A 22,963-nucleotide genomic window follows, 5' to 3' on the forward strand; every position below is an offset into this window, starting at 1 on the left:
GGAGAGAAGGGGGGGAAAGGAGAGAAGGGGGGAAGGGAGAGAAAGGGGGGAAGGAGAGAAGGGGGAAGGGAGAGAAGGGGGGAAGGGAGAGAAGGGGGGGAGGAGAGAAGGGGGGGGAAGGGAGAGAAGGGGGGAAGGAGAGAAGGAGGGGGAAGGGAGAGAAGGGGGGGAAGGAGAGAAGGGGGGGGAAGGGAGAGAAGGGGGCGGGGCGAGGGAGAGAAGGAGGGTGGCGGGGCGAGGGAGAGAAGGGAGAGAGGATTGGGAGGCTGAATGGGCCCAAGACTTTGGGCCCAGCAGCGGATTTACAGGTAGGTGGCCGGGGGTCGGGTTTGGGGGGGTGGGGGAGTGGGAGTCGGGTCGGGGGGCGGGAATCGAGCCGGATCGGGTCTGTGGGCCGGGGGGAGGAGTCGAGTCAGGTCCGGGAGGAAGCAGGAGTTGGACGAGGGAGGTGCAGCCTGATCCACGCAGCCCCAGTGAGGCCATTCGGCCAGGGCTCGGGGCTGCGTGCTTCAGGCCTCTCCCACAGAGTTTTGGGGACCTGGAGCTACTGCACATGCGCGCCCACTGTAGCGCATGTGCAGAGGTCCCGGCACTGTTTTCAGCGCAGGAACCTGGCTCCGCCCCACACAGCTCGTGCTGCGCCACGCCCAGCTCCAGAGGACCTGCAGGGAGCCAGAGAATAGGTAAGTATTTTTCAGGTGCACTTTGTGGCACAAAAAATGGGCGTCCAGGTCAGGGCTGCGCCGTTCTAGGCGCGTCCCGAAACTTGGGTCCATGAAAAGGCTTTGATACCCCTGTGCAACATTGCTAGATCGACAGGTCAGATTTGTAATCTGATAACTCCATAGAGATAAGACTGATGAGTGCATGTTATTCAAATCTTTTAATAGTATGCTCTACTTATTTGGTCAAGATTCCACTGCATTCCAAATCCATCGATAACAATCATCCACAGTGATAATGTATTGAATCTATAGCTATCTATAATTTGGAACCATGGGGTAATTTTCCAAGTGCAGGCTGGCAGCAACGAATCACACCCACCAGCAATGCATATCACAAAATCATGGACATAATGCCCTTGGATATCCACTGGCAGCAAGTTCCCTATCACCAGCATGTGTTCAGAAAATTACCCTCTGTCTACAAAGTAAAATTATGCTGTGTGCTTTTGCTGTTCTTTTAGACATTATTAAAGAAACAGATGGTTAACAATGTGAGAGATATTCAAATAATAATTCTTTATAATTTTACCAGAACAATGCAAGTAGCTTCTGCTCAAATAATCTCAAGGCCCAATTCAAAGAAAGGAACAATTGATTGAAGGCATATTACAAATGTTATTAAAAGCAGATGGAGGAGTGGTGCAACGATAATGACTGGAATGGCTAATTAAGGGATAAGTATTTGCATGTGTGTTTTAGAGGAAAAGGAAAACACCTCTCTTCTTACCCAATCTGGCAGACCCTTCAGTAGAGATGACTCCAGCTGACACGGAAGGAGCCGTGTTTGGACGAACTGCCCCCTCTGCTGTGCTCTGTCCATGTTTACTCTCCTGTGAAGGTCCGGGCCCTCCAATACTTCCTTTTCTACTGGGAATAGCTAGCAGTGTTAAACACATCAATCTTTAACTATTTAAAAGGTGAAACATGCGAACATTCTCCTAATAACTAGATGATAGTACTTAGGCCCTCCACATTCAAATTCACCCAGTTTTCTTTTACAGCCTCTCCACGACTGTGTTCCCCTCCTTTAAAGAGTAGTCTTAGTCAGAGTCAGAGTCAATGCCACTCTGCAATCATCTGGCTGGCACTCTGTGTTCTAATACACTGTGCTACTTGGGGTCACCTAAACCACTGATAAGTATTCCTATTTCCTACTTTTTTCTATACTTGGAGATACCAACTTTTGCGGGAAAAACCTGAACTTTGTAGCATTTTAATAGATTACCCGAGCTCTTATATAGCTAGTTATAGAATCCTGCAGTCAAGGTACTTTCTTATCATTGTCTCCAATTTGGATTGTAGGTTGAAATGAATTTTAGTTTGTGTTAGATTCAACTCTTGCATACCAGTCAGTATTATACAAAGCATTTACATTTGAGAAAGCCTTTTCCACATCTTTCCTACACCCCTAGACAGGAGACAAGACAAAGCTTCTTGCCTGATGGGCAATATGACCCCCACCTCTTGTCTCCAACCTCTCTCTCCCTCTATCGTATCCTTACTCCTCTTTCTCTATTTTATCAATAGTGTAATTGACAGTGCTCCTCAGAAGCTTCTTCTTGTTCCTTCCAAGCCAGAAATATTGTATCCTGCACACAAACTTCACCCTGCATGAAAATCTGGATTTACTGAACAGTTTCCTACTTTTACTTACTCTTTCCTGAGACCTAGAAATTGTGAATGAATTACTTCCTCAGTCTCTCCATCTTCCCCCAATATTTTAAAACCCAAGTGTTATTACTTCTTAATTTTTCTTCACTCTTTTCAACCTTAATGGTGGTGTCCTGCATCAAGGACCATGGCCCTCAATCTAGGTTGCCTGGTAATAACAATACTAGCCAAGGTGGTCGCAGGTTGAATTCTGGTCTGTGCTGAGTTAGCTGATCTCAGCAAGGCTGACAGTATGGACACAACTGGCCTCAGTAGAAACATAGAAAATAGGTGCAAGAGTAGGCCATTCAGCCCTTCAAGCCTGCACCACCATTCAATAAGATCATGGCTGATCATTCACCTCAGTACCCCTTTCCTGCTTTCTCTCCATACCCCTTGATCCCTTTAGCTGTTAGGGCCCTATCTAACTCCCTCCTGAGTTGTGAATCTGCAGAATTCTCTGTCCAGGGAAGCAGTTGAGGCTAGCTCATTGAATGTATTCAAATCAGAGATAGATAGATTTTTAACCAATAAGGGAATTAAGGGTTATGGGGAGCGGGCTGGTAAGTGGAGCTGAGTCCACGGCCAGATCAGCCATGATCTTGTTGAGTGGCGGAGCAGGCTCGAGGGACGAGATGGCCTACTCCTGTTCCTAATTCTTATATATATCCAATGAACTGGCATCAACAACCCTCTGCGGTAGGGAATCCAACAGGCTAACAACTCTCTGAGTGAAGAAGTTTCTCATCTCAGTCCTAAATGGCTTACCCCTTATCCTTCGACTATGTCCTCTGGTTCTGCACTTCCCCGACATCGGGAACATTCTTCCTGCAACTAACCTGTCCAGTCCCGTCAGAATTTTATGTTTCTATGAGATCTCCTCTCATCCTTCTAAACTCCAGTGAATACAGGCCCAGTCGATCCAGTCTCTCCTCATATGTCAGTCCTGCCATCCCGGGAATCAGTCTGGTGAACCTTCGCTGCACTCCCTCAATAGCCAGAACATCCTTCCTCAGATTAGGAGACCAAAACTGAACACAATATTCCAGGTGAGGCCTCACCAAGGCCCTATACAACTGCAGTAAGACCTCCCTGCCCCTACACTCAAATCCCCTAGCTATGAAGGCCAACATACCATTTGCCTTCTTCACCGCCTGCTGTACCTGCATGCCAACTTTCAATGACTGGTGTACCATGACACCTAGGTCTTGTTGCACCTCCCCTTTTCCTAATCTGCCGCCATTCAGATAATATTCTGCCTTTGTGTTTTTGCCCCCAAAGTGGATAACCTCACATTTATCCACATTATAGTGCATCTGCCCACTCACCCAACCTGTCCAAGTCACTCTGCAGTCGCTTAGCATCCTCCTTACAGCTCACACCGCCACCCAGCTTAGTGTCATCTGCAAACTTGGATATTACATTCAATTCTTTCATCTAAATCATTAATGTATATTGTAAATAGCTGGGGTCCCAGCACTGTGCCCTGCGGCACCCCACTAGTCACTGCCTGCCATTTTGAAAAGGACCCGTTTATCCCGATTCTCTGCTTCCTGTCTGCCAACCAACTAGTTCTCCATCCACGTTAGTACATTACGCCCAATACTATGTGCTTTAATTTTGCACACCAATCTCTTGTGTGGGACCTTGTCAAAAGCCTTTTGAAAATCCAAATACACCACATCCACTGGTTCTCCCTTGTCCACTCTATTAGTTACATCCTCAAAAAATTCCAGAAGATTTGTCAACCATGATTTCCCTTTCATAAATCCATGCTGACTTGGACCGATCCTGTCACTGCTTTCCAAATGAGCTGCTATTTCATCTTTAATAATTGATTCCAACATTTTCCCCACTACTGATGTCAGGTTAACCAGTCTATAATTACCCGTTTTCTCTCTCCCTCCTTTTTTAAAAAGTGGTGTTACATTAGCTACCCCCCAGTCCATAGGAACTGATCCAGAGTCGATAGACTGTTGGAAAATGATCACCAATGCATCCACTATTTCTAGGGCCACTTCCTTAAGTACTCCGGGATGCAGACTATCAGGCCCCGGGGATTTATCGGCCTTCAATTTCTCCAACACAATTTCCCGCCTAATAAGGATTTCCTTCAGTTCCTCCTTCTCACTCGACCCTCGGTCCCCTAGAATTTCCGGAAGATTATTTGTGTCTTCCTTCGTGAAGACAGAACCAAATTATTTGTTTAATTGGTCTGTCATTTCTTTGTTCCCCATTATAAATTCAGCTGAATCTGACTGCAAGGGACCTACATTTGTCTTCACTAATCTTTTTCTCTTCAGCTATCTATAGAAGCTTTTGCAGTCAGTTTTTATGTTCCCGGCAAGCTTCCTCTCATACTCTATTTTCCCCCTCCTAATTAAACCCTTCGTCTTCCTCTGCTGAATTCTAAATTTCTCCCAGTCCTCAGGTTTGCTGCTTTTTCTGGCCAATTTATTTGCCTCTTCCTTGGATTTAACACCATCCTGAATTTCCCTTGTTAGCCACGGTTGAGCTACCTTCCCAGTTTTATTTTTACTCCAGACAGGGATGTACACTTGCTGAAGTTCATCCATGTGATCTTTTAATGTTTGCCATTGTCTATCCACCGTCAACCCTTTAAGTATCATTTGCCAGTCTATTCTAGCCAATTCACGTCTCATACCATCGAAGTTGCCTTTCCTAAAGTTCAGGACCCTAGTCTCTGAATTAACTGTTTCACTCTCCATCTTAATAAAGAATTCCACCATATTATGGTCACTCTTCCCCAAGGGGCCTCGCACAATAAGATTGCTAATTAGTCTTTTCTCATTACACATCACTCGGTCTGGGATGGCCAGCCCTCTAGTTGGTTCCTTGACATATTGGTCAAGAAAACCATCCCTAATATACTCCAGGAAATCCTCCTCCACCATATTGCTACCAGTTTGGTTAGCCCAATCTATATGTCGATTAAAGTCGTCCATAATAACTGCTGTACCTTTATTGCACGCATCCCTAATTTCTTGTTTGATGCTGTCCCCAACCTCACAGTAGGTTTGGTGGTCTGTACACAACTCCCACTAGCGTTTTCTGTCCTTTGTATTCCGCAGCTCCACCCATACAGATTCCACATCATCCAAGCTAATGTCCTTCCTTACGATTGCGTTAATTTCCTCTTTAACCAGCAGTGCTACCCCACCTCCTTTTCCTTTCTGTCTATCCTTCCTGAATGTTGAATACCCCTGGATGTTGAGTTCCCAGCCTTGGTCACCCTGGAGCCATGTCTCCGTGATGCCAATTATATCATATTCATTAATTGCTGCCTGTGCAATTAATCCGTCCAGAATTAGGGAGGGAAGAATCACCCACAGCTCCAACTCCTGATCATTATCCAATCAACCCTGACGTTGTGTGTGGGTGGTAAGGTGAAGACAGGTTTGGGATCTGCCATGAACTATACCCAGTCAACACCCAGTGTCAAGGCTCACACAAAAAATGGCTAGTTGAACCAAGTATCAAGGTGACTTGCACACAAAGAATCATAATCTAGAAAGGAGTCAGTGACTTGACAAGAAGATGGGAAGGGGAGATAATTAGCCGGAAGAAATATCTCAAACAACTTTATTTAAGCGCTTAATGCAATTCAGCACATCACAATTGTGAAGCACCTAAAATCAGCCTCAGTGTTGCATCTGACCAAATATTCACTGATTGATTGATGGAAGTATTTTATAATCATTAATGTAGCTAAATTATTGGGCCCATCAAGAAGAAAATGTTTTTTTAAAATATAGTCCTGCTCTTCCACAAGCAGATTGCTTGTTTGTCCTATCAAAACTTTGGTAGTGCAATCATATTTCTTCTACTTAAATATAATATAGCTTTCCGATATATCGATAGCATATTGAAAATCGTATGGGTGCTAACACTTCCAATCCACAATTATAATGGAAACTGCCTATGTAAAACTTGTCTAGCTGTAATTGACAGAAGATGGGAGCATGAGGGAGGGAGGGAGAGTGAGCGAGCGAGAAGGGGAGAGAGAAGAGAACTGGGGGAACAGTGGGCAAAACAACTGCACGGGGAGGGGAGGAAAAGTTGGTCTCTGGGAAAACAAGCAACAGAGGGGAGGAGGCAGCAGGAGTGGAAAAGGTTGAGGTTTAAGGGAGCTGGAGGGGATGATAAGATGACTAATGAGCTGGAAAATTTAGCCAGCTATGGGGGGGGGGGGGGGGAGGGAAAGAGATAGAAATTATAACCAAAGATGAGGGGTGAGAGACAATGAAAAATGAAATCATGGAGGGAAGGGATGGTTGAGGGGGGGGAAGCAGGAAGATGAAGCCAACAAGGGCTGAGGGCAGGAAACAAGCAGTTGACAAGGGGATGGGGGAAAAAGGCAGGAAGTTGCAGTCAGCGAGGTTGGAAGCTGCAATCAGTGTGATGCTGTAGAGGGGCAGCAGAATAGAGAAACATCAAGAATGGCATTTGTGGAAGCAAAATTAGGCAGCACCAAGAGCCAGCCAGTTTAGAACTGTAAAATGAGGATACTGGATTGGGGTGGGGGAAAGAGGAGTGGCTAGGCTGACTTTTGGTGTCAGCAACAACAGGACCTATTGGAGACAACAGATTAAGGAAGCAGCCCCCGGGGGGGGTGGGAGGTGGCAGTGGACTAGCAGATCCAGCGGGGACAGGAAATATGATGCTAGGACGAAAGACGGTCAGCAGTGTAGGGAAGACGGTGTACAAGGCGGCTGTAAGGGGCAAGTTTTTTAAAAATTCAATATATCTGCAGATGTTTATACTTACCTCCTTCGTTTCTCTACAGCAACATAATTGCTGGTTGAAATAATATTCTCAAAAGCTTAAACTGCTCCACAGTGACATTCAGTGGTCAGAGACAGTAACGTCATGCAGATTTGACCAGTTTCTTGTTTAACTAACACTCAGTGTACAGTATATCAGCGATTGTTTTAGCAGCTAATGTTGTATGATATTAACATTGAAATCTTCTATCACATCGCCACCTACAGGTAGAACAAGTATTGCTTGTAAATTTTGAAACTTTTATAATGGATTTTGCCATGAATAGAGGCTGACAAATGACTTTTCAATGTAATTTTAAAATTGAATGTTTGGAACCAATTATTTTTCTTGTCAGTAGGAAACCCTTGGCATTATTGCCAAATTAAGTTAATTTAAGGGTTAAGTCATGGCAGGAGAGCCCAGACCCGTGTTATGCTCCTGTTGTGCTATGTGGGAAGTCAGGGACGCTTCCAGTGTCCGACTGCTGTGTGTGCAGGAAGTGTGTCCAGCTGCAGCTCCTGACAGACTGCATTGCGGCACTGGGATTCACTCTGGAGCATCCGCGATGCTGAGGATGTCGTGAATATATATTTGAGAATATATATTTGAGAAACCTCAATTCTTAACTTCTGAGTATTGAATCGAAACATTGCAGTGTAATCACCTGAGCAGCGGGGATAAAAGGAGCGGGGACCCGAGGCCCGAGATCACAGCGAGAGCGGGAGATCGAGGCCGAGGGTAAAACAAAGAAGTAAAAAGAAATCGAACTGTGACATCACAGCCAAGCGGATAAGTGACTGGCTGGTGGATTGGTGAGTATTTTATATTTTTCTTTTTCTTATCAGTAGGAAACCCTTGGCATTGTTGCCAAATTAAGTTAATTTAAGGGTTAAGTCATGGCAGGCGAGCCCAGACCCGTGTTATGCTCCTGTTGTGCTATGTGGGAAGTCAGGGACGCTTCCAGTGTCCCTGACTGCTGTGTGTGCAGGAAGTGTGTCCAGCTGCAGCTCCTGACAGACCGCATTGCGGCACTGGGCTGCGCATGGATTCACTCTGGAGCATCTGCGATGCTGAGGATGTCGTGAATAGCACGTTTAGTGAGTTGGTCACACCGCAGGTAAAGGTTACGCAGCCAGATAGGGAATGGGTGAACAATGGAAGGTAGTGCAAGGGTCCCCTGAAGTCATCTCCCTCCAAAACAGATATAGCATCTTGGGTATTGTTGGGGGAGATGGCTCAACAGGGGAAGACAGCAGCAGCCAAGTCCATGGCACCAGGAGTGGCTCTGCTGCGCAGGAAAAAAAGAGTGGGAGAGCTATAGTGATAGGGAATTCTATTGCAAGGGGAACAGATGGGCGTTTCTGCGGCCACAATCGAGACTCCAGGATGGTATGTTGCCTCCCTGGTGCAAGGGTCAAGGATGTCTCGGAGCAGCTGCAACGCATTCTGGAGGGGGAGGGTGAACAGCCAGTTGTCGTGATATATATAGGTAAAAAACGGGATGAGGTCCGACGAGACGAATTTAGGGAGCTAGGAGTTAAATTAAAAAGTAAGACCTCAAAGATAGTAAATCTCAGGATTGCTACCAGTGCCACGTGCTAGTCAGAGTAGAAATTGCAGGATAGCTCAGATGAATACGTGGCTTGAGGAATGGTCCGAGGGGGAGGGATTCAAATTCCTGGGACATTGGAACCGGTTCTGGGGGAGGTGGGACCAGTACAAACCGAACGGTCTGCACCTGGGCAGGACCGGAACCAATGTCCTAGGCGGAGTGTTTGCTAGTGCTATTTTGGTGGGTTTAAACTAAAATGGCAGGGAGATGGGAATCTATGCAGGGAGGCAGAAGCAAAAGGTAGGAAGGAGAAAAGCAAGAGTGAAGGGCAGAGAAATCAAGGGCAAAAATCAAAAAGGGCCACATTACAACATAATTCTAAAAGGACAGAGAGTGTTTAAAAAAACAAGCCTGAGGGCTGAGTCTCAATGCGAGGAGCATTCGTAATAAAGTGGATGAATTGACTGCGCAGATAGCTGTTAACGGATATGATGTCATTGGGATTACGGAGACATGGCTCCAAGGTAACCAAGGCTGGGAACTCAACATCCAGGGGTATTCAATATTCAGGAAGGACAGACAGATGGCGGGAAAAGGAGGTGGGGTAGCGTTACTGCTTAAAGAGGAGATTAACGCAATAGTAAGGAAGGAGATTAGCATGGATGATGTGGAATCTACATGGGTAGAGCTGCGAAACACCAAAGGACAGAAAACCTTAATGAGAGTTGAGTACAGATCACCAAACAGTAGTAGGGAGGTTGGGGACAGCATCAAACAGGAAATTAGGGATGCGTGCAATAAGGGTACAGCAGTTATCATGGGTGACTTTAATCTACATATTGATTGGACTAACCAAACTGGTAGCAATACTGTGGAGGAGGATTTCCTGCAGTGTATAAGGTACGGTTTTCTAGACCAATATGTCGAGGAACCAACTTGAGAGCAGGCCATCCTAGACTGGGTCTTGTGTAACGAGAGAGGATTAATTAGCAATCTGGTCGTGCGGGGCCCCTTGTGGAAGAATGACCATAATATGGTAAAATTCTTCATTAAGATGGAGAGTGACACAGTTAATTCAGAGACTACGGTCCTGAACTTAAAGAAAGGAAACTTCGACAGTATGAGACGCGAATTGGCTAGGATAGACTGGAGAATGATACTTAAAGGGTTGCCGGTGGATAGGCAATGGCAGACATTTAAATATCACATAGATGAACTACAACAATTGTATAACCCTGTGTGGCGCAAGAATAAAAAAGAGAAGTTGGCTTAACCGTGGCTAACAAGGGAAATTATGGAAAGTGTTTAGTCCAAGGAAGAGGCGTATAAATTGGCCAGAAAATGCAGCAAACCTGAGGACTGGGAGAAATTTAGAATTCAGCAGAGGACTAAGAGTTTAATTAGGAGGGGGAAAATAGAGTATGAGAGTAAGCTTGCAGGGAACATAAAAACTGACTGCAAAAGCTTCTAGATATGTTAAGAGAAAAAGATCACTGAAGACTAATGTAGGTCCCTTGCAGTCAGAATCAGGTGAATTCATAATGGGGAACAAGGAAATGGCAGACCAATTGAACAAATACTTTGGTTGTGTCTTCACTAAGGAAGGCACGAACAGCCATCTGAAATTACTAGTGGACTGAGGGTCTAGCGAGAAGGGGGAACGGAGGGAAATCCTTATTAGTCAGGAAATGGTGTTGGGGAAATTGAAGAGACTGGAGGCCGATAAATCCCCAGAGCCTGATAGTCTGCATCCCAGAGTACTTAAGGAAGTGGCCCTAGAAATAGTAGATGCATTGGTGGTCATTTTCCAACATTCCATGGACTCTGGTTCAGTTCCTATGGATTGGAGGGTAGCTACTGTAACCCCACTTTTTAAAAAAGGATGGAGAGAGAAAACAGGACATTATAGACCGGTTAGCCTGACATCGGTGGTGGGGAAAATGCTGGAATCAATTATTAAAGATGTAATAGCAGCGCATTTGGAAAGCAGTGACAGGATCGGTCCAAGTCAGCATGGATTTATGAAAGGGAAATCATGCTTGACAAATCAAGTTTCTTGAGGATGTAACTAGTAGAGTGGATAAGGGAGATCCAGTGGATGTGGTGTATTTGGACTTTCAAAAGGCTTTTGACAAGGTCCCACACAGGAGATTAGTGTGCAAAATTAAGGCACATGGTATTGGGGGTAATGTATTGACGTGGATAGACAACTGGTCGGCAGACAGTAAGCAGATAGTCGGGATAAACGGGTCCTTTTCAGGCAGTAACTAGTGGGGTGCCTCAGGGTTCAGTGCTGGGAGCCCAGCTATTTACAATATACATTAATGATTTAGACGAAGGAATTGAATGTAATATCTCCAAGTTTGCAGATGACACTAAGCCTGGTGGCAGTGCGAGCTGCGAGGAGGATGCTCGGAGGCTGCAGGGGGACTTGGACAGGTTAGGTGAATGGGCAAATGTATGGCAGATGGATTATAATGTGGGTAAGTGTGAGGTTATCCACTTTGGTGGCAAAAACAGGAAGGCAGATTATCTGAATGGTGACTGATTAGTAAAAGGGGAGATGCAACGAGACCTGTGTGTCATGGCACATCAGTCATTGACGGTAGGCATGCAGGTACAGCAGACGGTAAAGAAAGCAAATAGCCTTCATAGAGAGGGAATTTGAGTATAGGAGCACGGAGGTCTTACTGCAGTTGTACAGGGCCTTGGTGAGACCACACCTCGAGTATTGTGTGCAGCTTTGGTCTCCTAATCTGAGTAAGTGACGAAGTGCTTGCTATTGAGGGAGTGCAGCAAAGATTCACCAGACTGATTCCCAGGATGGCAGGACTGACATATGAAGAAAGACTGTATCGACTAGGCTTATATTCACTGGAATTTAGAAGAATGAGAGGGGATCTCATAGAAACATGTAAAATTCTGACAGGATTGGACGGGTTAGATGCAAGAAGAATGTTCCCGATGTTAGGGAAGTCCAGAACCAGGGGTCACAGTCTAAGGATAAGGGGTAAGCCATTTAGGACCGAGAAGAGGAGAAACTTCTTCACTCAGAAAATTGTGAACCTGTGGAATTCTCTACCACAGAAAATTGTTGAGGCCAGTTCATTAGATATATTCAAAAGCCAGTTAGATGTGGCCCTTACGGTTAAAGGGATCAGGATTATGGAGAGAAAGCAGGAATGGGGTACTGAAGTTGCATGATCAGCCATGATCATATTGAATAGTGGTGCAGGCTCGAAGGGCTGAATGGTCTACTCTTGCACCTATTTTATATGTTTCTATCACCAAAGATAAAACTGCAGCTGATATAGTGCTCCTATCACAAGTCTCCTGAAATCTTACTAATGAACTATGGATGTAACATGGGGCAATGCTACTGGTGATGGAAATTGTCAGTTTTGTAACCCAGCAGAGTTCCTTAGTTTGACACAAATTGGTCATTAGTGCTAAACATCTGTCACTTCTAAATTTGAACTGGGTAAACTCAAGCTCATTTGGAATTTGCCCACTTTGAATGAATTTAAATGAGATAACCTAAAGTTCAAATCAAGTCTGAATTCAGATTATTCATAACATGCCTCGATTTGATCTAATTCTAGCTCCGACCTTATCCCTATCGACCATTGCGGGAAATGTCTTTCTACTTCAATAACAACTTGCATTTATATAGCACCTTTAACGTAGCAAAACGTCCCAAGGTGCTTCACAAGATCGCTATGAATCAAAATTTGACACCGAGCCACAAAAGGATCAATCAGGACAAATGACAAAAAGCTTGGTCAAAGAGGTCAGTTGTGTGTCTTAAAGGCAGAGAGGTAGAGGGGTTTAGGGAGAGAATTCCAGAGCTTAAGGCCTAGGCAGCTGAAGGCACGGCCGCTAATGGTGCCATGATTAAAATCAGGGATGCACAAGATGCCAGAATTGGAGGAGCGCTGAGATCTCGAAGTCCGGTAGGCCTAGAGGAAGTTAGAGATAGGGAGGGGCAAGGCCATAAAGGTATTTGAAAACAAGGATGAGAATTTTAAAATTGAGATGTTGCCATTCAGTCCTAAATCTAGTTTGTGGCTTTTTAAATCTACACAGTGACGCTTTAGTTGTCAAATGCTAAACACCCATTCAATGTGGCAGAGTTTGAAGCACACTTCAGGTGCTATCTTGTGTTTTTAGTCTGATTGATGTATAAATTGCCTCTCTGTAGCAGTGACTGAACATATGTTAGGGGAAGAGATAAGGGTTTAAAATAATAAGGACAAATGACATGAATACTACATCCTGAGTGACAAAACACATCTCTTTTGGCTAATGCAGAGCAATACTGTGGTGGAGAAATCTGTAACCTAGATTGTGCTGCCTTCCCTACAAAAAGAGTAGACTGTCATCAGAAAAGAGTGAAAGAAGATAAAAACAACCAAATAAAACACAAATAATCGAAAAGGAATTGACTGTTAGTAGCCTGCATATTTGCAAAGTAGCGGTACATTATTCATTATGATGGAAGGCTATTGTGCGTGCCTGGTATGAAGAGAATAGTATTAGCCGAGCCATGGTCGCACACATGGAAACACTCAGTTCCAGCTTAAAATAAAAACAGATGTACCTGGAGGTGGCAGATAGCCGTGGAAAAGAACACTGCCGCACGACGACCTCTCAAGTTCTTCACACAGCAACAGGCGGCGAACTAAGTAGATAAAAAATTATATATAAAGAAAATGGTCCCATATATCATTTACCTTTTCAGGCATCAATCACTTCAAAGTAAAAGCTCATGTTGCACACTTCTAACATTTAAAATACCTCGAAGATTCTCTTTCATTTAACACAAGCTGCAGCATTGGCCAGTAACGACGTGGATGGCCCAAATCAAATACAAAATTATGCTTCTCAATCTCTCATCCAAAAAAAACCCAAGGAAGGGAAAGATAATAATTCCTATTTAAATTTAATTTAAACAAAAATTAAATTTGTATTTAAAGTAGAGCCCAGAACCCTTACTTTTAACAACTCAAAACCAAAAAGCCCAATACTAATCAGGTTAAAACTGGAAAAATAGAGTAGAGGTTTATTTTCTTACAATAGAAGTTTTATGAATGGACTCAATTCCATGGATAACCATTGAGTGTTGGTAGAAAGGTTAATGAAATTTAGAAAGCACTCGTTATTTGTTGAAAAGAAAATTACAGCTTTTAAAATTAAGAAACTAAGGTGAAGGACCAAGATCATACTGGAGGACAACAGGATTGAGAGAGAGAAAACAAGCAAAATCGTGAAGCAAGTGATTAAGTGACCTTATATTTAGACTGTAGAAGGAACTAAAGATGGAGAGGAATAAAGAGTTCCAAAATTGTGGAGGTTTGAGGTCCTGGTGAGATTGGTGAGCTGATTTTAACAGTTAATGTTGCACTTGGACTTTAGAAGGTGCAACAGGGGAAAGATTGTAGAGATTGAACACTAGAGATGAAATTGGGACCATGCTCAGCAGTTGACAAGCTTTTCTTGTATCCTGTCCAAATGTGTCAGAAGTGCTAGAACTGCCTCTCCAGATATGGGAGCAGTATCCAAGTTTTAATGGACTTGGGTTTTATAGCAAGTTAAGAACAGTTGTCGGAAATAGGTGCACCAAAGAGGATCCCAAGGGAGGAAGCTTTAGCTGTGGAAACATAGAAACATAGAAAATAGGTGCAGGAGTAGGCCATTCGGCCCTTCTAGCCTGCACCGCCATTCAATGAGTTCATGGCTGAACATTCAACTTCAGTACCCCATTCCTGCTTTCTCACCATACCCCTTGATCCCCCTAGTAGTAAGGACCTCATCTAACTCCTTTTTGAATATATTTAGTGAATTGGCCTCAACAACTTTCTGTGGTAGAGAATTCCACAGGTTCACCACTCTCTGGGTGAAGAAGTTCCTCCGCATCTCGGTCCTAAATGGCTTACCCCTTATCCTTAGACTGTGACCTCTGGTTCTGGACTTCCCCAACATTGGGAACATTCTTCCTGCATCTAACCTGTCTAACCCCGTCAGAATTTTAAACGTTTCTATGAGGTCCCCTCTCATTCTTCTGAACTCCAGTGAATACAAGCCCAGTTGATCCAGTCTTTCTTGATAGGTCAGTCCCGCCATCCCGGGAATCAGTCTGGTGAACCTTCGCTGCACTCCCTCAATAGCAAGAATGTCCTTCCTCAGGTTAGGAGACCAAAACTGTACACAATACTCCAGGTGTGGCCTCACCAATGCCCTGTACAACTGTAGCAACACCTCCCTGCCCCTGTACTCAAATCCCCTTGCTATGAAGGCCAACATGCCATTTGCTTTCTTAACCGCCTGCTGCACCTGCATGCCAACCTTCAATGACTGATGTACCATGATACCCAGGTCTCTTTGCACCTCCCCTTTTCCTAATCTGTCACCATTCAGATAATAGTCTGTCTCTGTTTTTACCACCAAAGTGGATAACCTCACATTTATCCACATTATACTTCATCTGCCATGCATTTGCCCACTCACCTAACCTATCCAAGTCGCTCTGCAGCCTCACAGCATCCTCCTCGCAGCTCACACTGCCACCCAACTTAGTGTCATCCGCAAATTTGGAGATACTACATTTAATTCCCTCATCTAAATCATTAATGTACAGTGTAAACAGCTGGGGCTGATAGTGATAGTGATAGAGAAGTGATAGTGAGGACAAGAACATCCGTAAATGAAGAATGAATAAGGCCAGAGCCAACAAAGGTACAAGTGGCAGCTACAACTGGAAAGTAATATATTCAAACCTAACTTTGTAAATATGGTTACATTTTTAAATAATTTTTTACATCATTTTACATTTCACCTATGGTACGAACAGACTATGCCTTGGAGAACAATTGAATGACATCATACTCCACTTGTGAACAAGACTGTCATAACATAAAAGACTTAGATCATTTGAGGAACATTCATAGTGGATCTGAACCATTCTGCACAAGCAGGAATTGTTAAACAAGACGCACTAAGTATTGCAATAAATGTGCGCACATTCCCATTCATCGAAAAAGTGATGTAATTTTTTTCCCCTTCCACGGCTTTTTTGATTTACACTTGTAGTTTTACATTCTCTGCTAACCATTTTACTATTTGGATTGTACACTGGAATGAACAGCATAAGTTCATCCCATCAAAATGTTAGAGGAATTTTAGTGTAGAGACAAGTACTGGGAATAGTAATTACTTATCCCCTAGATAACCCGAGTGATATTTGTCTTCTGGTTTTCTTCCCTCCTCAGAGTGCTGACTCATTCTGCTGCACAGTTCCACAAGTGCTAGCAGTACTCCAGTACCTTACCCGTGGTCATTCCCTATATTGAAGTCTAGGCAACGAGTGATCACAGACTATTTACCTATGGAGGACATCACCGCCAAACCCAACCTGGCCACACTTTGCAACAGAGATCACTAAACAGCAATTAGGGGTGAGTATCCTGACCGATTTTCTTCCCTCCATTTCCCCACCCCCCAGACTATGGTCACTGAGTTTGATTACAGTGCCCAGCTGAGAGCAAGTAATTTATCAGGCCTGCCCACTTTGTATGGCTCAGTACTATACTAGGTGGTACATTTATACACCGAGTTACTGGGATGCACTCCAAGTGAATATTTAAGCTCCTCCATTTCAGTGGCCCAACACATAAAAAACAATGGAGATGGTTTCACAAAAAATATATAATTGGTCTGCGAATTGACCAACCCCATGGAATACAATGTTAGGGAGCTGACACACTCCAAGAGCCCATATAATTTTGTCAGACTGAAAGGGATGAATGCAGTTGCATCCCTGTAAAAGGCATTAAACAAATGGAAAATATATATTAATGGGGACTTATTCCTATAATAAAGTTCCTCTTTACTGCGAACAGCAGTTAGTGAATAACAATCACATATCATCTCTACACCATTTGATTTCATTTAAAAATTAACACAATGGGCCCAAGTTTCCACATGATTTGCGCCTGATTTTTAGGAGCAACTGGTGGAGAACGGACTATCTTAGAAATCGCAATTCTCCACATTTTCTTTTCTGCAGTTCTAGTCAGGTAGAACAGTTCTACTTTGGAACAGAATTTTTTCTTCACAAGGGGGCGTGTCCGGCCACTGACGCCTGATTTCAAAGTTTCCACAGTGAAAACGTACTCCAAACTAACTTAGAATGGAGCAAGTGAAGATTTTTGTAGAACTGAAAAAACCTGTTCTACACATTAAAAAATCAGGCGCAGGTTACAAATTAGGCGTCCAGAATGAGGTGGGGGGGGGGGAAGGGAAGTCATTAAATTCTACTATAAATCCTTATTTATACTTCTACAAATATTATACAAATAAATCCAACCTGAATAAACATTTATAAGCAAAGCAAAGATTAAATAAACCATCTTCCTACCTGTGTGAAAGTGCTTCAGCCACGGAGAATGCTGCAGGCGTTCGTTCCAGCAGGGGGTGGGGAAGGAAACAGCCGTTCGTTCCCGCGGAGCGGGAGGGGGGGGGGGGGGGGGGAAAGAGGAGGAGACAGCCGTTCGTTCCCGCGGGGGGTGGGGAAGGAAACAGCCGTTCGTTGGGGAGGAGACAGTGAGAAGGCTGCAAGAAGCCTCAGTGCTGATGGCAATGTGCTTTTATTAAAAAATGTTCAAAAATTAAACAGCTACAAAGAACTACAAAAATGGCCGAGTGCCAATGTTTCCTTCACACTGCGCGTGCGCGAATGCTCCAACGCGCACGCGCAGCGTTGCCGGCAGGAAAAAAACTAATTTAAATGGTACCCTCCTCCTCCCACTTACAAAATCGGCACGAGTGTAGGCTCAGCCCCCCTGGGCACCGCGCCAAACAGACAAGGAGCTGCAAAGCGCTCCAGAATCGCACGTTTTTTTTCCGGCGCCGTTTTAGGCGCGAAAAACGGGCGCCCAGCTCGGAGGGGCGCCCGTTTTTTATCGTGTGGAAACTTGGGCCCATAATCCTGCAAGAAAGGTCTCTTTCACACTCTGCAATAATAGAACAATAATAAATCCTACCTAGAGGAGTAATTCCATAAAATTCAGCTTCATGTCTCAGAACATTGATGTTTACCCCCCTGCAGGATAAGGAAAGTGTATCAGCTACCGTTTTTAATCAATGTCTCTTAATCAACCATTTAACAGTCAAAATCAAAGACAACTTGAAATGATATAGTGTCTTATGTCTTCAGGACTTCCCAAAGCATTTAATGCATTTTTTAAGTCACTATGAAAGCACACATGGCATCCAATATACACAAAGTAAAATTTCATCAACAGCAAATGAGATGAGTAGCTAGTTAAAAATTTTGGTGGCATTGTTTGAGGGAGGAATGTTGGCCAGGACACCGGGAGAATTGACTTTTCTTTGAATAGAATCATGGGATCTTTTATGTCTATCTGAACCACTGGAACAGGTAGACAGCACCTTGGTTTAATGTCTCATCTTAAAAGGCACTTCCTCAATCTGCATTGACTCAGCCTAGATGATGTACTCGTAAGAAAGAAATCCACAATTTATGTTTAAGAATAGTTCAGATTTAACCTTTTTTGTAATTTAAGTTCAGAGTTCACAGTGAAATGTATACTGGTTAAAGCACCGTGAACATAGCTAAGAATTTCACTGGAATTGCCACAAATATACCAAATAACTAAAGTGCATATTTAAAAGATTGTACTTTTTTCCCCCTCCAAATGAAGCTGTCCCCATAGCTACTTATTTAGCCCCATTCCCCCTTCAGAGATTTAAAGGATACTATATTTAACTTATATTTCAATCCTGCAGCATGAGGATTAACATGCTGGATTATGAACAAAGATTAATTTATGACATCATTAGCAAAATTTCCACTGGAATACATCTTAAAAGTAACACTGATTCATAATCTTTTGGTGAATATTGTGCTGATTCATGGCAACAGGTGCTGAGGCTTGGAATATTTTCTCATTGCAGATAACAAGGTCAGAAAACAATCCCATCCTGTGACTTAGATGTAGAATGAAGCTCCCTTTATTATGCTCACCAATTTTTCTTAGTCTTATCAGAATAACACCCTCTAATTGATACATGTTCCATTTCCCACAGAAGCCATCCTTGTACTCTGACTGAGTACATAGGGCTCTTATATAGGTCAAGCAGATGGAGGGACTTTCACCCCATTAGTTTCATCTCGCATTTAACCCAAGCATTGGAAGTGAAAGGCCACTGTTTAACCTACCAAACAATCCAGCTACTTACTTTGAGAAATACTGTTAATTGGACTCACAAGATATTGCAGAAACACACAACATTAAATGTGGCTCGGATAAGTAGCATGAACCATGAGTACTTGTTTCTGGATGGGTCTTTTAAAAAAAAAAAAATCACTTTAAAAATAAGCTCATTTGTAGCTGCTTCTTCATATCCTCAATTTCTCCTGTTAAGCAGTAGGGCATGCATCATTCAGTGATGTTAACCAAGGAGATTACCAAATAAAAACTATCTGCCCAGAGTACAAAAGATTTCCTTTTATCCTTTTGTAGCACTTATTCAAGAGTTACCCTTTCTTTTACTAGTGACATAAAATACAAGATTAGAAGAGGCCATTTTAATTCATTAAGCCCATTGTTTCCACTTGACCAGGTACAATCTGCAATGTTTAGTTTATACCAGTGCTGTCCAATACGTTAGCCACCAGGCACATGTGGCTAATTAGAAATCCAGATGTGGTTAATTGCATTTCTGATTAGTAAATATAAATGAGTAATAGACAGTTGTTGGGTACGTGATCTCAATACTCATTCGCATGGCGTATGCATATGTACATTTAACCTTTTTATGCGTTTGTTGGTAAAATGCTAAGACGAAAAGCACAGTGCACAAGTGTTTTTTGAACACTGAGTGCTTTACTTCTGTAGATACTGAATGTTGATAGATGTTTATGAAGTAAAAGTACACTTGTGAAATACATTTAGCTGTATCGTGTGAGTGTATGAAAACTGTTTTCTACAAAATTTAGTTCATGTGGTTACAACGGTGTCACTGTAGCCACACCTGTGTGTGGTTTGTCTTCAATTTATATTGGATAACACTGGCCCTTTGTTCAAATGGTGTTTGACTTCACAATGTCCTAAGCTACAGGAAATTTAGTGCATTCAGAAGCTAGACTTTTAAGTAGCAGTAGAAGCAGTGATCAAAATGAATGCGATTAATAGGATTATGGATTTTGATATCGGATGCATGTTAATGCATAAAATTATGCTATCAGGAAAAGAAAAATCAAAATGTACATATAACTGCAACTCAAATACCAGCACCAATTCATTGCTTTCCCATGCCAGCATCCATGAATTATTTAGATGGAACTGCAACATTGTATTTATTACAAAAAATAATTCGCTATAATACATTCAGTATTCACACAATTAATTTTGGCCCATAATTTGTGGTCAGCGGCGAAGCAAATGCCGTTTGCCGCTGGGCCCGAAGTAAGCTTCCCACAAAGATCTCGCGATCTGTGGCAAGAACTTCAGGGTTTTCCGATGTGCAAATGAAATCAGTATAAGTTAATGGGGAATCCCTAACGCAAGCTGCTGTGACATCAACAAGCTATCTAAGCGGCCAATTACAACGCAGAATTCTCTCAGACCGAGAACCAGGAAGTGAGTAAACTTTTAAAAAAATGTTAAAGATGGACAAACTTTAAAAAAACATTTTTTTTAAAAATGTCTTCACATTTTTTTTATTAAAATGGATAAATTTGACAATCCACAAAATTAAAATCATTTTTCAGGGCCATAACATTTCTTTAGCAGTCAATACGCTGTTAAAACTCTAGTTACACCTAATCCGAAAGAGTCTAACTTTTAATGGGGTATTTAACAGTGATATTAGAGGTGCGACATCCAAAATCCGGAGTTCCAGAATCCGGAATGTTCCGTGGCAGGGTCATCCGGAAACTACAAAACGTTCCGAAATCCGGACTCCCCCGCCTCGGCCGCCCGACCTCCACTCAGCCTCCGGTGGCCTGACCTACACTATCTACTTCCCTCGGCCCAGGCAAAGATGTTACAAAATTCAGAAATACCCAGATTTCGAACATCACACCTGTACCAAGGAAGGGCCAAAGTTTTCTTCAGTTTCTCTGAGTTCACAGATTACACAATGCCGGCTGCGTAGGGGTACAATGCAGCCAGTGTAATCTGTGAAATACTGATCACAACTTCAGAATTTCCACGTTAGGATGCGCTCGTGCTACATCCTGAAGTTGGGACTTATTGAAGGATATGAGGATTACTGAGGTTATTTCTAAATTATTATACAGTAGAGGAAAATATTACGATCCTACGTGCTAAATAGTAAGTGTTGCAATATGTAGGTGTTAGTCTGTTTCGGAATTTCAGACTATGTCGCTATGGGTGGGCCCCTTGGTGCAATATGTGCTAAAAATGCTAAAAGTGAACTAAAGTTAGTGCTCAAGGGGTTAAACTCTCAACACAGCAGAGCTAGTATTTTAGATTTCAGATAAGATATCTGAGCCTGCAGTCTGGGGACAATGAAAGATACTGTGACAGTCCAGGGAGTGTTCACACTCATTGCTCCTATAAAAACTCTACTCATTTGAACTTAGCAGGGATCGTCCAATAAGGGAGTGACTGAAGTCATTGAACCAAATTCGTAACAGACGTATTTTACAGCTGACAGAAACAGTAAGCAATATCGTTCCTGGGGCTTATTGAAGGGTGTGAGGATTACTGAGGTTAGGGTCTATGACTATGCAGCCTCTGCACTGGAATAAAGTAACAGATTAAATGTATCCACCAATCTCTCAATATCTTAAACTGGAGATAATAAAATATAGATGTATTCTTTAAGATAATAGAACAAATAACAGCCACCATCTTGTTGAGTTCTAACAATGTTCCCAAGTTAAATGAGTTTGTCATTCTGTCCTATTAACCATCTCTCAGACAGAAATACGAATGATCATTGTGGAAAATGGAAATGTTACATTAGTCCAGTAGTGAATGTGTTGAGGCACATTTTTAAATAAATATAGGGTACCTTTCACTATGTTTTACTCCTGCTGTACCTAACCTGGGAGCAGAGATTAGTAAATTTGCAACCATATCCATGAAAAGACAGAGGCTCTGTTAGAAACTAAGGATGCCTAAAAATGTATAAGACTGATACAAATGTATTTAAATTGTTGTTTTGGACTGGATACAAGGGGCCCAAGTTTCGGCCTCAGTTGCTCCTGATTTTTTGAGAAGGGAGGGAGGTGAGAGAAGGAAGGGAGGGAGGGGGGGTGAGAGAAGGGAGGGAGGGAGGGAGGGGGGGTGAGAGAAGGGAGGGAGGGAGGGGGGTGAGAGAAGGGTGGGAGGGAGGGGGGTGAGAGAAGGGTGGGAGGGAGGGGGGTGAGAGAAGGGAGGGGGATGAGAGAAGGGAGGGGGATGAGAGAAGGGAGGGAGGGAGGGGGGTGAGAGAAGGGAGGGAGGGAGGGGGGTGAGAGAAGGGAGGGAGGGGGGTGAGAGGAGGGAGGGAGGGGGGTGAGAGAAGGGAGAGAAGGGAGGGAGGGAGGGGGGTGAGAGAAGGGAGGGAGGGAGGGAGGGGGGTGAGAGAAGGGAGGGAGGGAGGGAGGGGGGTGAGAGAAGGGAGGGAGGGAGGGGGGTGAGAGAAGGGAGGGAGGGAGGGGGGTGAGAGAAGGGAGGGAGGGAGGGGGGGTGAGAGAAGGGAGGGAGGGAGGGGGGGTGAGAGAAGGGAGGGAGGGAGGGGGGGTGAGAGGGAGGGGGGTGAGAGAAGGGAGGGAGGGAGGGGGGTGAGAGAAGGGAGGGAGGGAGGGGGGTGAGAGAAGGGAGGGAGGGAGGGGGGTGAGAGAAGGGAGGGAGGGAGGGGGGTGAGAGAAGGGAGGGAGGGAGGGGGGTGAGAGAAGGGAGGGGGATGAGAGAAGGGAGGGAGGGAGGGGGATGAGAGAAGGGAGGGAGGGAGGGGGGTGAGAGAAGGGAGGGAGGGAGGGGGGTGAGAGAAGGGAGGGAGGGAGGGGGGTGAGAGAAGGGAGGGAGGGAGGGGGGTGAGAGAAGGGAGAGAAGGGAGGGAGGGAGGGGGGTGAGAGAAGGGAGAGAAGGGAGGGAGGGAGGGGGGTGAGAGAAGGGAGGGAGGGAGGGAGGGGGGTGAGAGAAGGGAGGGAGGGAGGGAGGGGGGGTGAGAGAAGGGAGGGAGGGAGGGAGGGGGGGTGAGAGAAGGGAGGGAG

General features: G+C 44.0%; 1 protein-coding gene across 1 annotated transcript in view; it reads right to left on the bottom strand.

The window, feature by feature from the left end:
- The window catches only part of kctd3 (potassium channel tetramerization domain containing 3), a 92,783-nt gene that overhangs the window by 39,944 nt on the left and 29,876 nt on the right, over positions 1-22,963 (bottom strand). Inside the window, exons 5-7 of the mRNA XM_070890973.1 lie at positions 17,754-17,812; positions 13,313-13,393; positions 1,453-1,602 (exon numbers count right to left, since the gene is read on the bottom strand). Of these exons, the coding sequence (XP_070747074.1) occupies positions 1,453-1,602; positions 13,313-13,393; positions 17,754-17,812 (290 nt within the window). The remainder of the gene's footprint in view (positions 1-1,452; positions 1,603-13,312; positions 13,394-17,753; positions 17,813-22,963) is intronic.

This window comes from Pristiophorus japonicus, chromosome 9, assembly GCF_044704955.1.
Source record: "Pristiophorus japonicus isolate sPriJap1 chromosome 9, sPriJap1.hap1, whole genome shotgun sequence".
Taxonomy (NCBI): Eukaryota; Metazoa; Chordata; class Chondrichthyes; family Pristiophoridae; genus Pristiophorus; species Pristiophorus japonicus.